This window comes from Protobothrops mucrosquamatus, unplaced genomic scaffold (assembly GCF_001527695.2).
Source record: "Protobothrops mucrosquamatus isolate PMUCROS unplaced genomic scaffold, P.Mucros_1.0 scaffold955, whole genome shotgun sequence".
Taxonomy (NCBI): Eukaryota; Metazoa; Chordata; class Lepidosauria; order Squamata; family Viperidae; genus Protobothrops; species Protobothrops mucrosquamatus.
Window position 1 is genome coordinate 431,142 of NW_015387199.1, and position 18,150 is coordinate 449,291.

Sequence of the window (18,150 nt, forward strand, 5' to 3'; positions counted from 1 at the left end):
AATGATAGGCATTCACTGTCCCAATTTCCTGCTTCATCAGAGCGTGTAACTGCAGTGAAGACTGACATCTTTGTTACCAGCTTTGGTCCTGTTTCAGATCATGATATGGTAAGTAATGCTCTACTGCCTTCTAGTATGTTAAGAATTGTTTAGCCTTCAAGAATGTGGAATGTGTGGAATTCTGAATGTATCTATCACTGCTCATGTCTGAAAATCTTTCCATATCTCCAGCAGTTTTTGCAGCCTTGCAATTGACAGTTTCTGAGTATATTGAGGCATTCAACTTGAATGCCATCCTCAGTTTAATGATTCAATTCATTTGAAACATTTATAATATTTGGTTCATTCCATGGCCTAGGAGCAGCAAATGGAAGGGAAACACCTCACATGAGAATGGGCCATTTGAAGCCTAAATCAGCTTAGGGAAATAAAGAGCGGAATAAATACTGTTTTCTTATGATTGTTCAGGCCACTAGTCAAAATAGTAATAAAATAATTCTGCATTGCCTCATCTTGCCTACGTTATTTAAAAGATTGGTCTTCCACTTAAATCTCTTGATTCTAAATAATTCTTTTTCTTATTTTTCTCCCTGTAAACATTTTGTAATTTTGAGGTCAGTTTTGACTGTTCAGGTCCTTAAAAGCTTGGCAATAAATTGTGATGCATAAAAGCTCCAGCTTAGGACTGATTCTCAGGAATTTCATTATGTATTATCTGCTGGAACAAAGCCACAAGGAAGCACATTTGAGTCCAAAGAAATTCTCCTACATTCTGGCTACTGACGAACAAACATTATTATATAAGATTTATTAGTAGTAAAATAAATGAAAGATTTAAGAGAAGCCGATAAAGTTGGCAACAGTATTTCTTTATAACCTGGATTTATTATATACACACATAAACACACACACACATACATTCTAAAACAGTGTTTTTTAACTGGCTGGGGAATTCTGGGAGTTGAAATTCATACATTTTTGAAGTTGCTGAGGCTGAGAAACACTTTACTCAAACAATTAATAGAAAAAAAAACACCATTTCCCTACCAAAACTGGTAGGGCAAGCTACTGGATATAAATGGAGCCAACCCCATACTCACTAGCAGTGAGGATGTTATGTAGTTAGGTAATGAAACATCTGCAAACAAACAATCAAGCTCAGAGCTACGAATAATATATTTTTTTCTATGGCCCTATTTCCCAAAACTATAGCAGCTCTCCAATTTAAACTGGCATGTCTGTTGTAACTGTACATTTCCTCAGTAATAAAATGTCTTATTTTTCATTGATGAAATTTTCTGTCCACTATGACAACATAGCCATTATCTTACATACATCTTTCTGTGAATTTATTATGTTCCATTAATCTTGGTTTAACTTCAAGGCTAAAGGATTATTACAGGCAGATAGAGCATCCATATCCTTTAGATTAATTTCATATATCTGTATCTGTATCTGTATCTGTATCTATCTGTATCTGTATCTCTCTATCTGTATCTGTATCTCCATCTCCATCTCCATATCTATTTCTATATCTATATCATGATCATTCTAGCCATTGTCTATCCCAATGGTGGTGAACCTATGGCAAGGGTGCCAGAGGCGGCACTCAGAGCCCTCTCTGTGGGCATGCACGCCATCGCCCCAGTCCTAGGCCTTCAGCTAGGTTTTATAAAACCTTTTCGCTTTAGGCCTCCGCCGCCATGTACAAAAAAAAAGGTTCAATCAATCAGTCAATTTCAACCTCGCGGGGAAAAAAAAGATCTTGCAAAGTTGGAATTGATTGATTGAACTTTTTAGTCCCACCCAGTCTGCTGTTACCAATGCCACCACACCCACCCAATGGGCCACACCTACCTGGCACCCGCCCATGCATAAGTGGGTTTTGGGTTGCAGTTTGGGCACTTGATCTCTAAAAGGTTCGCCATCACTGGTCTATCCACTGCAAGATGCAGGCCTCTTCCCCATGTTTCCAACCAATACAGTCTTGTTTATATCTATATAATTATATCTATATCTATATCTATCTATCTATCTATATCTATCTATCTATCTATCTATCTATTTATCTATCTATCTATCTATCTATCTATCTATCTATCTATCTATCTATCTATCTATCTATCTATCTATCTATCTATCTATCTATCTATCTATCTATCTATGAACAATATTAATAGCCATATTCAGGTCCATATATCAGGTCCAATCGGCAAAAAAAGCTTAGGACTTTTAGTTGGAAACATGCGGAAGAGGCCTTCATCCTGCAGTGGATAGACAATGGCTAAAATGACGGTAATGTGATATCTATCTCTATCTCTATATAATCTCTCTCTATTTCTAAATAATCTTATATATGTATATAACTTTATTAACCTAAGGATCTAAAGTATCTGTATGGTCTATGTGTCTGTAACAATCCTAAGCAATGGAGTTAAACCCAAGAAAATTCTCAGCAAATAAAGGAACATAACACACACACAAACACACTTACCCATAACTAACCTCATGAGGAGTATTACAAAATATATAATGTAATGAAGGCTCCAACTTTCTTACACAGCCTGATTTAAGAAGGACTCAAAGGAACAAGAAAAAGATAAGCTTTCTCAGTAACAATATTGTTTTTCTCCTACTTTGTGGTTATGCCATAAAGTTTAAAGCAGTCTGTAAAAACAATAAGCTGAGATTTATGGTGTAAAGACAGGGTTTTACAGGAGAAATGGGAATTTTCAAGAGAATATTTGGCTTCACACATACTGTAGCTAGAAATATGTTTGTCCCTTCTTTCTTGAGAAATATCATTTTCAGAAAACTAGCTCTCAAATCTTTTGAACTAAAAGTCAAACACCTCATCTACGGCAGAACATTCTGGAACTCATTAATAGCCATTGTAAAATTATATACTGTTGCACAGCAAAAAAATACCTTCAGAAAAAGGGCCTGGGAACTTTCAGGTGAATTTGTAATGTGAATTTCAGCAAGCAGAGACATAGAAATCCTTCCTTGGCTGCCCATCTAATACCTTATTTGTACTCCTGGTTTTAAGACCCTATTATAATGTAGCTATAAGGTTAGTCTATGCATGCTGCTCCCAATCAGCAGCAAGGTACTTCGATGCAGATGCTTTTAGTCTAAACTGCAGTACAGTCAGTGAACTCTGCCGACAGATATGTGATTAAATTACTTTCTGAATCAAATGGCTTGAGGAGAAAAGTGGGTATCACCCAAGCCTTAGCAGCAAATGGAGTGCTGCCGTTTACGTAAATGGCTACACGAACCATATTTTACAGTTCACATGACATAAGCAGCCCAGTCATCTTCTTCTCAAATCAATTTGCATAGACATTCCAAACTGCATAGATATATGCTCTCAGAAAGAGGAGGAAAGAATTAGCTATTTGTCATATAGGAGTAGGCAATAGACCTGCATAGCTTTCAGTAAGGTATCTTCACAGCTTGATTGGGAACCTTGGAAACTGTAAGAAGATTTTTCATCTTCATATATAGTGAGTTAATTAACAATTAACATGGATTATTTGAAATGCTTCTACCCTTTTTTTTCCACCTGGCCTAAGTTGTGTTTATACAAAAAGCTGTCAACCAGTTTGCCTGCTATCTCATGATTGTCTATGTCTGCTTTCTCTTTCATTTCCCCCCCCCCCCAACCTCCTCATAGTCTCTCTTGCTGTTGACAATTGGTAAGGTCTTCACTTATTTCAGGAATTATCAAACTTTGTGGTGAACTGACTCCACAAATGAAGGCAAATGAACTGACTCCCTACAGTGATAAAATAACTTTCCCTATTACTTAGGGAAAGTTATCTTATCATTCACTGTCTTAGAAATAAGCAAGAAATAGCCAGATAAAGCTTGCTATTTATTTGTAATAATTAAATTCTAATTTATATATCAACGAACTGCCCCCAGAGATCAGGGTGATCCCTGATCTCCCTTCCTTCCGCTGCGCCCTCAAGACGTGGTTGTTCCAGCTCGCGGGACTGGCCTAAGGGATTTTAAAGGGGTTTTAATTACTTTTAATTTGGACGCATTTAAATATTTCTTTTTAATTGATTTTTAATTAGATGTATAACATGTTAGCGTTTTATCTATTGTCAGCTGCCCTGAGTCCGCAAGGAGAAGGGCGGGATATAAATGTAATTAAATAAATAAATAAATAAATTAAATAAATAAAACAATGATTGAACTATAAAAAATTGACAAAATCAAGCCTTTTAATTGGAAAATGAAAAATAAATTTCAAGTTTAAAATTATATTAAATAAGATGAGCTGGCTTAGTTTTGCATTAGTCTTGGAAAGTGAGTTTTAGTTTGGAGACAGCATTTCTTATTCATTTAGAATTTCTGCTGGTTCTTTATAGTGGCAATTTCAGAAAATCCTGAATTTACTACCAGCTGTCTGAGCACTACAGGGACAAGTACAGCCGGTGATCCAGCTTTGCATATGTAAACCATCGGGCTTTTACCTTTATTTGGCTTGGACAAGCTGGCTGCTGGCTTATCAAGATACACTGTGGAAGCTCAGCCAGAATTTGTTCCAGACCTCTGCAAAGGTGGAAACTATAAAATTGTGTTTTCTCTGTGTCTTTCCTCTTTCTTCTAATTGAAGAAAACTCTTCTAACTCTTCCAGATTTCTTCTTTCTCCTAAATGAAGAAGCCCTGTTCAAACTTGAATCTTTCTCAAATTTGCTTGTGATTCCCTGGGGTTGTGACCGAGAGCTTGAGAATTCTGTCTTAAAATAGGTTTGACTTTTGCAAGCGGTTGAAATAATAAAAAATATAATTTTATTGTAAAGTACAAGACATAATTGTGCTAACCAAAATTTGTTGGATGTTTTAGGAATCTTTTTTTTTTCAGAAGAAAGGGCTACCCTCATTCCTACTTCTGTTCATCTGTTTTATGACTTTGACAAATGACAAAACACAGATGTCCAGTATGAACCTGTTAAAGCTCAGTATTGTTCGGAAAGCCTTGTGCTCTTCAATGATGCTATTCATAAATGAAGTATTTTCAAAGCTCATGATTCTCTAATTTTAGGAATATACAATAGATGTATTTTTCCGACAAAGCTGGAGAGATGAAAGGCTGAAGTTCAAAGGACCAATGCAAGTACTTCGACTGAATAATTTAATGGCTAGCAAAATATGGACACCAGATACATTTTTCCACAATGGAAAGAAATCAGTAGCTCACAACATGACTATGCCTAACAAACTTTTGCGAATTACAGAAGATGGGACACTGCTTTACACAATGAGGTAGGAGGCAGGGGTGTGGTATTTTATTTATGAAAAAAACCCTACATACTTTTCAGGATAGGTGGGGTTTTTTTTTTGTTTTTTTGTTTATAAATGTTCTTTTGATTTAATGAAAGTTATAGATTTTTCCAAGATTTGCATTGGATAGTAAAATATGTACATCTTTAAAGGAATCAATGGAATGCAGCTGTTTTCAGTAATTTTTCTTCTAATTTGTATCATCTTTTCATTTTCTCCCTGAGCTTAATACATTCATTGGGATAGCAACAACACCATATTTTATTTTAACAAATTTGGAGATTAGACTGCTGTTACAATTCAATCTTATGGAGTGGTAGTTTGTGTAATGTAAGCAATTATGCATTATCAACCTATTATTTGCAGTTGAAAGGTGGGACTTTTCACCATACTGATTTCAAGGGGGGAAATGATATATTTTGTGCTCCTTTTATAATCAAGCATTGGATGGAACAAGAATAGGAGACATTTCTGGTCTTCTTGGCCAATATAAAACAAGGTACCTACTGTGGAATAGAAAAAAGGAATATCTTGTGTTGTGTATCTGTGAGACTCAGAAATTAGATGAAGTTTGGTTTAAGAAGGTTAACATAATGGCTCTATAAAAATATATTCTCTATGCTCAAATGGTGAAAATTTGGGACACATAAAATAACTCTTGCATAAATCTCTTGCATATTATGCATCACAGAGAAACACTTTTGAATTACACATTGCAATTATCTGTTTCATAAATAGGAGAGGATGGGGATACTGGAATAAGTATCTGATATTTAGGGCAAAAAGTAACATAAACTTTGAGGTTTCTTTTAATGAATTCTTGTCTAGAACAACAACAACAAAAAAACCCCTGGGCTTTTAAACCAACTGAACCAAATTCTCTGGTTAATCTTGCTGCACCTAATTATTTCATACAATTTCTTAACCAAATGCAGTAAAATAGGTACCTTCTATTACTATTTTCATCAAAGCCACTTTATATTCTAAATCTGTTCTAATGCTTTTGGCCTGTTTGCAGACTTACAGTGAGAGCAGAATGCCCAATGCATTTAGAAGACTTTCCCATGGACGCACACGCTTGCCCATTGAAATTTGGAAGCTGTAAGTTGACTTTGATAATTATTTTCCAGCTTCTCCCTTCGGTGGGCCATTACAGCTATGATATTTTCCAGCTATTGCAATTTTTTTAGATAAAGAAGTTCTAAATGGGTAAACATTATACAATATTTAACATGGACATGTTGTAGAGTACACATACAAATCCCTCAGTTCTGCTTAACCGTAGCTACATCTTATTACAGAAAGCATATCTTTAGTGACTTTATTAATGCATACAGAAAATATAGGATTTACCTCCAAGATTGATTGACTGTCAATCTGTACGCTATCTCAATTGTTTTCTGTCATTCTGAACCGCACACAGGAAATAGGGATAAACTATTTTACATAGCAACAATGTGGGGGGGGGGGGAAGCATTTGTCCAGATTGACCAGGGATATTAAAGAAACTTTGGAAATGATTTTTTTTAACCAACTAGATGCTTACACAAAATCTGAGGTGATTTATGAATGGACCCGTGAACCTGCACACTCTGTTGAAGTTGCTGAAGATGGCTCTCGACTGAATCAATATGATCTCATGGGACAAACAGTGGATTCCGGAATTGTGCAATCCAGCACAGGTGGGTAAAATCCCAGTGCTGCTACATGTCTATTGCTTGTACCACAGCAGTTTATCTCAAAAATACTATGTCTTAGATGAGAATGGCATTCTTTTAAAGGCCCATCTTTTCTTTCACTTTTTTAAAAAAGCAAACAATTCCTAATTTGCTCTTTAAATATCTGCATTCTAAAATATATGTCTGTCACACTGAACGTATTTTATTTAAATGTATCTTAGCTTTGCAGTGCCCCTGAAAAACAAAACAAAACAAACAATTGGCAGTACTCAAATAGTGTTCACCCCAGGTTTGGATCTCATTAAACCCAGCAAACAAACAGGAGTTCATCACATCATTACATCTTGCTCAGCTTGATATCCTCTATGAACAGTAAAGCTCAACACATGTTGCTTATAGCTACACAGACCCTGGATTTTTCAAGGCAATCAATCAGTTTATTATTTTCTCGTAACTCAAAAAAGGAAGAGTCTGAAAAGAACGACACAGTGGGACTGGGGTAATAGGCAAGATGTTGCTCAGACTGAATATTCAGCAATTCAAACTTAACCAATGGCAGCTCCTTCCAAAAAACCATAAGCTTCTCAAGGAGGTAGATGTCTTAATCCTTTGAAGGTACAAAAATATATGCAGGCTTTTGAGATATTGGCATAGTATGGACATGGACATGGACCTTGACACATGGTAATGTCTGGAATATAGATCTATATGAATAGGTAACAAACTGATTCTCTGAAGCCTCTTTAGTAATAACATAAATTTTAAAAATGTTATATTCTATAACACTTTTTTTGTTTCTATTCTAGAAAGGAACATTATTCTATTTTACTATAATAAAACTGTATAGCCACTATAGTAAGTCCATACCCTCCCTACGTGTACATAACATTTTCTTCCATCAGTCATAAATGAAGAGGCAACCAAAGATTTCACAGTTACATAGACCTGCAATCTACGTCTTTAAAAAATGAACAAAAAAATTCCTGCAAAGAAACAGAAATTAAAAACTAGTTTGCAGAATCACCCCCCCCCCCCAAAGATAATCTTAATAGAAAGATCCTTGGTAGCATTCCAGCCCTATTCACAGCATTTTATACATATTGTCAGATATGAGGCAGCTCAGGCAGGGGGGAAAATTGCAAAGGTATCAAAACAAAATTAACATCTTAGCCTGAAAGACATTAATCACGGTTATTTATGGTTAATGACAAGTTCTGCATTAAGTTGGCACTGATCAGTAACACAAAACATTCAGTGAAACCACTAGAAGCACTGTTATCAGAAAAGGAACAATTTCAATAATTAAATTTAAAACATGGTTATGGTGTTGAATTGTGGTAGTGATAGTAGTGGTAATAATAGTAAAAAATAAAGGAAAAATACAGTAAAAATAAAACAGGAAAGAAAATTGATTAAAAGGAAAACTATGTCTATAGACTACTGATACATAATTGAAATTTAAATAGTGCAGTGGATTTCAGAAAATCTAAGATTCTGAATTGATACCTTAGCTCTAGTTTAGTTGGTTTGCAGAATACAGCAGTCTAAAAGGCTTCCAATATTTTATAGATATTATGGTTACAATTAAATGATTTTGTGAATGGAATGCAAACAAAAAAATACAATAGTTTGTGTACTGTAATTGTATTATTCATGGTTCTCTCATATATTGTTGAACTGAAGCAATTTGTAGAACTAACCTCACAAATTTATTGAAAATTACTTAAATACTTAGGTAGTTGATGTTTTATAAAGTCAGCTAACAAGTTTTATATAGTGAAAACAAAATTGTAAGAAGGACAGTATGGATCAAATTTCTCAGAAAGTTTACAAAATGAAAACTGGAACACTTCAACCGGATTTGCAGTGAAAGCTGGACAAAATACTATCCATCAAATGTCACTGAAATGAATGAAAACTGAGCAGGAATATATTTATTTAGATGGACATTTTCCCATTTTGCTGGTAAGACTTCTTTTGTGATGCAACATTGGCAGTACAGTTTATTGAAATTGTGATAAAATGGCCATGTTGCACTTTCTGTATTGGATGGATTTAGAAGTAATGGTTCCTAAAGCAGGATATAAGAACCTGCTTGTAGTTTGCTTACCTGAAGACCTAGCAGTCTTTATTTCAGAAATGCTCTTACCTAACACTGTGTCCATGAGTTGACAAAAATGTATGGATGGGGAATTGGAATGAGGTTAGGATTGTGACAATGATTATAGTATGGCACTAGCTGGGTAACAAAATGTCCACAAACAAATAATCAAGTTCAGAGAGTACCATGAATTCCTCTTTAGGATTATAAGCAAATGTTAGCAAACAGATTCTATTAGGCTAACTTTCTAAGCCAGCAAATATTTAACAAAACTTAAAGTTCCATCAGTATATTTGCATTAGTCCAACACTGAAATAGTTAAGATTTTGAACTAGGCTGAGGGAGATCCATATCCAGGTTTTTTCTCAACACAGATGACTTTGGGCAATGTATTACATCTCAACCTAGCCTACTTCACAAGACTGTGGCTGTGGGCATAAAAAGAGAGGAGACCATCGTATTCATTGCAAAGTTCACAAAGAAGGATGGGCTAAACCATCACCATCATCATTGCCAGCATCAAAAGAAGGGTGGTGATAACATTCTTCATCTTCAACCAAGACTTGAATAGAAGTGGCTTGAAATTAGATTTTTCAAATCCCCAGGACTGTTTCATATGTCAGTTCTAATTTTGGAAGAACACTTTTATTTGATTTCAAGCCTTCTTGCTTCTCCTTTTCAGCTAACATTTGTTTTGTTTCTATTTTGTCAGTGCTAAATGTAATGCCATATTATTAGTACCCTAAGGAATTTGATTTTTTCAAGATATTAAATTTTAAACTAATAGTCATAGAAGATAAAAGTAAAAATGAGAAACTTGTTTAATTTCTTGAAAACACTCATTTCATAAAAGCCATTATATAGTGAACAGCTACCACCAATGTTTAACTGAACACTTTTTCTTGATTTATAAAACAAACAAACAAAAACAAGAAATCTAAAAGCGGCACAGTGAGCAGAAAGAGAATGGGATCAAAAGTAGCTGTAGATAAATTGCATCTCATTAAATGAAGCCAGCCCATTCATCCTTACTGCAGATTGTTCTATGCCAAGCTCTGTAAGCATGCAATTATGAAACTAATGCATTAGATACTCTGATCATCATTAGAGCTGCACAAAACCATTCAAACAGGAGCTCTGCAAAGACAGTAAAACCATTTTTACTTTAAAATCATTGCTTGAAGCATCAGAGTCATAGTCTGTTATAGGCCATCCCAGCTACTTTATGGCCTTTTCTTGACCAAAACAAAAGGATGTCAATTGGACTGATATCCAAGAAATGCAACATCAACATGCATGGCCAGGAATGATGCTTCCGCACTTCAAGCAGCCAGCTCAGATGATGGCTTAGTACAATCATTTTGTATAAGCTTAGTGATCATAACACCATGATCTTAATTTTTGCATTCCTTCTGGATAGTCCAAAAAGAGTCTTATTTTTATGTTATAGGTCATCATATCACAAGTATACTTTCAGGCCTACATATAACAACAGGAACTTTGATTGAATTTCCAGGTACCTCCAACAATAGTTACTAGATTGACATTTTAAGTGAAAGGAGAATGATCATATGAACAGTATAATTCTTTAATTAGCTGTAAATGATGTGTGAATCCAAATGTTTGATTTCACCCACACAATTTCATAGTGTAGTTCTCAACATGTCACTCGAGGGCCAAGTATTCCTTTAATTCACAAGAGGCTCATCATCCCTGCTGCTACAAGGAAGATGACCTGTGTTCATTCTGATGACTAGAAAGTTGACAAGGAATCCATGATACAGACTGAAAAAAAGAATAGATGATTGGGGAAGTATTCCTTACCTCTAAATTTTATAATGGGCAAATGCAGTGAGTAGCAAACTGTACTACTGAGGTCAAATAAATCACATGCAGAAGAAAGGAGAGAAAACCCTGGGTCAAAATCCATTGAACTGAGGGAAAATATTTGTTCAGCTATCATTATTATTATTATTATTATTATTATTATTATTATTATTATTATTATTTATTAAATTTATTTGCCACTCATCTTGCCACAGGTGACTATGTTATGTGTGCAACTAAAGATATTTTAGAATCAAAGGTAAGGAGTTGTGTGAGTGCCAAGAAGAGGGGCTCTTACTTTTTTTTTTTTGTAAAATACTAACTGCTTCCTTCTAAAATACAAAACTAGAATATGGAACCATTCTTGTTGTTCTAGATTAGTGCTTTTGGAAATAATAATTTAAAGCCACAAAGGTACACTGTATTTCTGATGGAAGACTTCCAAGAAATTCTCCCTCACCTTTCCCTTATTTATATCCTAAGAAATTTCCTTGGCTTTTTTTCCCTCTTATCCAGGGGAATACGTTGTGATGACTACCCATTTTCACCTGAAGAGAAAAATTGGGTATTTTGTCATTCAAACATACCTGCCATGCATAATGACAGTAATTCTATCCCAGGTATCTTTCTGGCTTAACAGAGAATCAGTTCCAGCAAGAACTGTGTTTGGTGAGTGTCTTACATTATGCAAATATGCTTGAATTGTTCAAAAGCATTAATATATGTAGCATTAATACTCTTTGATTAAATTATCACACTTGAGGTGTCCATGGCAGCAGTATTTTGTCTCAGTGAGGCATTCTGTATCATATCCATCAACTGCGAACCTAGTGTCAGGTGGAGATCAGGTAGAATACACAAAGTGTGAACCCGTGCTTTCTGGAGAAACCCATTGACATTTCACATAGGCTTTATTTCAATCCCAAAGTTTAACTTTCTTATTACCAAAATTGCTTCTATGCCTATCTGGATTTAATTTTGGCTTGCCTGAATGATTCTTGGTAAAATCTGTGTGACAACTTCATTAGCAGTAAGATTCACAAAAGGCAATTAAACCAATCTATGGCCAGCTTTAGTCTATGAATTGCCAAATTCATACTCAATGAGTACCTAATTATAGAGATAGTTCATTTACATTTGAGATAAGTCCTGGCCGCCAAACTTGAGTGTGACATGATCCTACCTATTGTTTGCATTATTATCTTATCTACCACAACCCTTGGTTTCCTAAAAGTGTTACATTAAGACTTTGGGTGTCAAAATTCACACCTCACTAATTTGGACAGAGTTCATTCAATTCTTCTCTTCCTCAGCTCTCTGTTTTGTGGCATTTGATTCATTGGCCTTTCTATTTGAACTGTCTTCCATTTTGGAATTGAGGTGGAGCTGAATTTTTTCCCTTTAAGTTACTCAATAAGAATGCTTCAAATATTTTATGTAAGCACATGAAACTAGAGAAATAGAAAATAGAGTTTGATTAAATAGCTTATAATCGTGAGAGTGATTGGACACCACAATTGTATAACTAAATTAAAATAATTTAAAATCCTTCCTCTGAGTAGAGTCTTAAATTTGGGGGTAATGGTGGTAGGGATCTTTATGTAGTCTGAGCCATTTCAGAACAGAACTGATGGAAAATGGAAAAAATCAGATTATTTTCTATAAATAATGCATTTGAATATGGGTAGTGCAAGATATTTTTGATTGTTGTAGGTTTTGGCTAACAATTGACACAGTGAAAATATACTCTAGCAGATATTTAATACATGAGATGTCTGCAGTTGTCAAGGTAACTGGTGGTTAGTGATTTAAGGCAACGGTAGAAAGATGCAGACTTTTTACTCTTGGTAAAAGCTCAGTGGCTAGTTAAAAGAAAACTGTTCAACAGCAGATGATGAACAGTGCTATAGAACATGCAAAATATATTGTCACAGTGGCATCTTTCCTCATTTCTAACTCAATCAACATTAATAGCTAGCTTTTGAATCTGAGGTGAATAGTGGCAAAAGCCAGCTGGAGAATTCAAGATAGGTTTCAGAAATGAGCTAGTGAACAGAAAGTGCCTTCCATTTCTCTTTAAGATTATTATGCCAGAGCAAATCACATCATAACTTTAATTCATCTCAAACAATTGGTTTTCTGTCAAACCAAACCCATCTAAGATGTATAAACAAAATTACATACCATCAGTTATAAATAAGTAGTAAAGTAAAGCCTTAATACTTTGCCAAATGTTGAGTACAATATGATCACTTGTCACTGGTAGACTATCTCACCCTGTCCAATGAATTGCCCGATCTCCCATTTCACTCAGTTTTATTCCCTTCTGGGTACAATTTTAATTCACTCCCCTCCCATTATTGGTTTTCAGACAGAATGTAAAACATGGCATAGAAAGATAATTGTAGGTTAGTCTAAGATAAAAACAAGCAACTTGCTCGGTTTGAGCCACAACTACCACAGTCCCTTGATATACACCTTATTATCTAGGACCAGTGAGAGTCTGTCTCTACTCTTAAGTTCTAAATCTTCAAGTCTACATACATACAGGAGATATCATCAAATGAAAAATAGAATCTATTGTTTTCTATTAGTGAATGGAATCTGAATTATCTCAATTTCCCCAGGCTTATTAAAATAGGGTTTTGGAACCGGAAAGATCTGCCTTACCATTGATTGGAATATTTGATTGAATTTACAATATATCTTGGGTTCCTTCTGACATAATCATTCAGTTACTTTTAGCAGGCTCAGGAAAACAAAAAGAGCCAGTTTGGTTAAGATTGGTTAAGGCATCAGGCTAGAAACTAGAAAACCATGAGTACTATGCCTGCCTTGGGCCAATCATTTTATTTTGGCCCTAAGAAGGAAGCAATGACAAACCACTTCTGAAAAAGCTTGTCAAGAAAACTGCAGAGATCTGCAAAGACAAGAAAAAAATACTTTCTTGAAGCAAAGGTAGCAACAAAATGGAAAATTTGGAAATATTCTTGTTTTTTTTTTTCAGGTGTGACAACTGTGCTAACAATGACCACCTTAAGCATAAGCGCACGGAATTCTCTTCCCAAGGTAGCTTATGCTACAGCTATGGATTGGTTCATAGCTGTGTGCTATGCATTTGTCTTCTCGGCTCTGATCGAATTTGCCACAGTGAACTACTTTACAAAGAGAGGTTATGCATGGGATGGCAAGAGTGTAGTTCCAGAAAAGGTAATAAGGCAGTTCTTCGTATATTTTACTTGTATTTGAAATGGTTGCTTGTTGCTATTACTTCATATGCTATGGACCACATGTAGAGAGTAAAGAAGATGACCTTGACAGAAATATGAAAAAAAAAACAAAACACCTGTTGCTTGGGCAAAAGAAAGCAAAATATTTTCTAAATCCAGGATGCTCCAATAACATTCAGAAGCAGCTCAGGTACTTCCTAATTCCATGAACTATAAGAATGAAGCGGTGCAGCATAATCAGATTTTCAAAATGCTGTTACTATAGCAATCTCAATAAAAATAGTTTTAATCTTCCTATGGAGTATATCTCATGGTCTGATGTACCTAGTGGGTTTCACAAGCACAAACCTGCTAAACAAACTATTATGCAATGCTACATGATTATATTAATAGTAACCTACTGAAAAAAAAGTCTTCAGATTTGCAATCTGTTGTATACAAGTTCATTTAAAAGTAAATCTGTTGAGGTTTCAAACTATTGGCTTAGATATTTGTCTGTACTGAATTACTTTCAATTGTATTGTCACAAACACAAGGGAAGCAATATCAATGACTTTCAAAATAATCCAAATTATAAAATTTCCCTTTAGATAGTAAGAAGTAAGGAATTTATTAATGCATTTTTTCATTAAATAATTTAAATCATATTTGAATCTATATAGAAATTTCATTGGTTTTGGCTGTTTTCCAGATCGCTGTTAAGGACAAAATCACACATGCATGCTATTTACTCAGAGATTAGCAGGCAACTACTGATATATGTGAAACAGCTATCACTCATTACAATCCTCAAAAAGAATTTTCATACCACCCACTTATTGCCATCTAAAAATAAAACTTTTCAATAGAGAAAATTGGGACATTCGACAGCAAGTTGTTGAATGATGATTCATCATGCCATAGGACATGAAGTGATGTATATGCATGTGTGATTCAGACTCTTGAGTCTGAAAAAAAAGGAATTGCAGAGAGGAATTCTGAGAGCAAGGGCAAGAAATGAAATAAGCGATCCCTGACTATTTCACACACAGCAGTGCCTGAATCTGACAATGCTTGACAGAACCTAGAGAATAGGAGGTCTGACCTCCCTACCACATCCTCCTCAGAAGAAGGCTTTGGAAGTGAGACTATTCTTTGCCTTCTAAAATGATCCCAACACAAGTGTGATGGCATCTGTCAATCATTCATGGTAGGCCAAGTCAAGAAATAGGCACAAGCAGGGACTGAAGGAAAGATCTTCATTGTGGCAAGATAGAATGACAGAATCTTTAAAGCCTATCCAAATTTCTTTGTCCTTTCTGACACTAAACAAAATCAAGGTAGGATCATTTGGGTTTTCTTCCTTATACTCTCCTCTTTCTCAGGATGGAATAATCTATTCTTAGTCTCTCTACACCCTCCTCCATGGAGTGCTCATTCCTTCTCAATGTTTACTCTACATTCCTTCACAGAGTTTGTCAGCACAGCTTATGACAATGAAAATGTCTCTTTCATGATGATAGCACCAGTGACAAGCACTGGTTTCTCAATAGAAAATATGGAATATTCCTGATTCTGTTTTCTCCTTGTCTATTTGCCAACGTGGAAAAGGGGGGGGAAACCTCTGATTAAACATGGCTATCTGAAGGACATCTGAGCAGTAATATTTTTTTTGTTTTAATAAATTTTTTATTGATTTTTGTAATCAAACAGCAAATACCAATATGATGCATTTACATACACAAGCAGAAAAAAGATAATCCAAGTCAATACATTTTCTGAAACGCTCGGCAGTCCCCGCCTTGCCTCCACCCTCATTCACTTTCCTATCCTTCCTTCCTCTAAACCCACAACCTCTCCTCCTTCCTCCTTTCCACCTACCTACATCCCATCTCCCTTCTTAACCACCTCATCGAGTGCAGTTTGGGGTACCAGCCGAGCATCTCCTCTTTTCAATACAATTATTGTTTACCTATAACATATAAATACATCAATTTTTATAATTTCTGTCCCCTAATCCCCTTCCCCCCCTGGACTNAGGATTAAAGCACATCCCATTCCATATCTAAATTACAATTTAACTAAACAAACATAATACAATCAATATTTACATACTTTAACTCTAATAAAACAATAAGTAAAAACAATATATCTACTCAAAAACTATATGATATTTATTCATTCCATACTTTATCTGAATATAATCTATCCACCTTCAACATTTAAGCTGTACAAGACAATTTTTAAAGATCTAAATATCTAAGCAGTAATATTTTTAAATGGGTGAAATGACATGTCGTTTAAAATCTGTGTTCTTTATTCCTAGCCAAAGAAAGTGAAGGATCCTCTCATTATGAAAAACAACTCCTTTACAGCACCAGTAACAGCAACCAGCTTTACCCCAAATATTGCAAGAGACCCTGGACTAGCTACCATTGCTAAAAGCGCAACGATAGAGCCCAAAGATGTGAAAGCTGAAACAAAGCCACCTGAACCCAAGAAAACCTTTAACAGTGTCAGCAAAATTGATCGACTATCAAGAATAGCGTTTCCACTGCTCTTTGGGATTTTTAATTTAGTGTACTGGGCTACTTACTTAAATAGGGAGCCCCAGCTTAAGGACCAAAACCCTCCATACTAGCCCCATCATCCATTAGAGTTGTCCATCTGTTTTGCACTGGGAATTGCTTTTTGGTTCTAAACACACAGCAGTTCTCATTTGCTTCATTGCCTCTGTCTTAAAGAAATTGAGATGTCCTTATTTTAGAAAGCAAAAGTATATTATATATATACATATATATAATAGAAAAGATATTAACTCTGTATTCTAGGGCTGTAATGATGTGATGTAGACACCAGATTCTGAACCGTGACTTTGAACAAGGGAGGGAAATGTAAAAGAAATCCAAAATCATTTGTCGATAGCCTACCGCTGGAAGTTCCCAGAAGGGATGTTGTACATGTCAGAGCAGAAATATTTTTATGCAAAATGATAAAAGGTAAAACTGTCTTTATATATGTTCATGTTGCACATAAGGTATTCTAGTTTCCATTTTTGGAGTGCTGCTTATTTGAATTCTTTTATAGGATATGCATCTATCCAAAGTGCTGGATTCCAGAAAATATAGTATTTTTCTTAGATTTCCTATTTGCTGAATTTCCCAAAACATCAATTTTAAAGTAAATTAATGTTCATATTTACATACAAAACAGTCTATTTCCTAATGGTAGATATTCTCACAGAATAGCACATTGATTCATATAATGAATGCTTTAATATGCTCTCTCACTTCAGTCTTATTTTAAACATCAAATGGTCACTTGACTTAATAATATCAACCAATGGCACATTCAGTGCAGATCTAAATCTCTTTGTTTCTGTTAGATAAAAACAATACAGGGTCATTTCTTCTTTTTGTGCTTCTGTATTTGAATTTAAGACTTTTGTTGGTTGGTTGGTTGGTTGGTTGGTTGGTTGGTTGGTTGGTTGGTTGCTTTAGAAGGAAAACAATATTTAACAATCTCTAAGTACATTGGATGTATTATTTTATAAAATTATCCAGGGACTTTGGGGGCCATATCTTCAAGTCAACAAGTAGAGAGATTGCACCAGAAAATTTTAGGTTGCAACATGTGGCAAAAAGAAAGACAAAATGTATTATTTCAACAACATGTGTAAATATACTACATGAGACTGTACATTTTTTTTACTTTTTTATGTTCATATTATGCTGTGTGGGGGTTAGTTCTCCAGACTCTTAATAGGTTGCATTTTTAAAAGAAACATTTAGAACCTGCACTTCTTTTTTTTAAGAAAAGTCAGTGGCATTTGAAAGAAAAGGGACAAAAAGACAAGGAAGAGAGCTTGGAATAGGATATATTCCATTTGTAAAGCGATTATCTGTACAATAGCTTGCAATCTGAAACTATCATCTAGTTATACTATTAGGCTAATGACTGGTATGCTCAGGTAATGCGTGAATACAAAAATATGGAATTATATTTGGTAGGAAAATGGTAAAATATTTAAGATAA

At 35.0% G+C, this 18,150-nt stretch overlaps 1 protein-coding gene across 1 annotated transcript in view; it reads left to right on the top strand.

Moving 5' to 3' along the window:
• The window catches only part of LOC107290672 (gamma-aminobutyric acid receptor subunit alpha-1), a 37,787-nt gene extending 21,031 nt beyond the window's left edge, over positions 1–16,756 (top strand). The window contains exons 3-9 of the mRNA XM_015819575.1: positions 41–108; positions 5,061–5,281; positions 6,318–6,400; positions 6,838–6,981; positions 11,423–11,575; positions 13,914–14,116; positions 16,442–16,756. Of these exons, the coding sequence (XP_015675061.1) occupies positions 41–108; positions 5,061–5,281; positions 6,318–6,400; positions 6,838–6,981; positions 11,423–11,575; positions 13,914–14,116; positions 16,442–16,756 (1,187 nt within the window). The remainder of the gene's footprint in view (positions 1–40; positions 109–5,060; positions 5,282–6,317; positions 6,401–6,837; positions 6,982–11,422; positions 11,576–13,913; positions 14,117–16,441) is intronic.
• Positions 16,757–18,150: the final 1,394 nt, after the last annotated feature.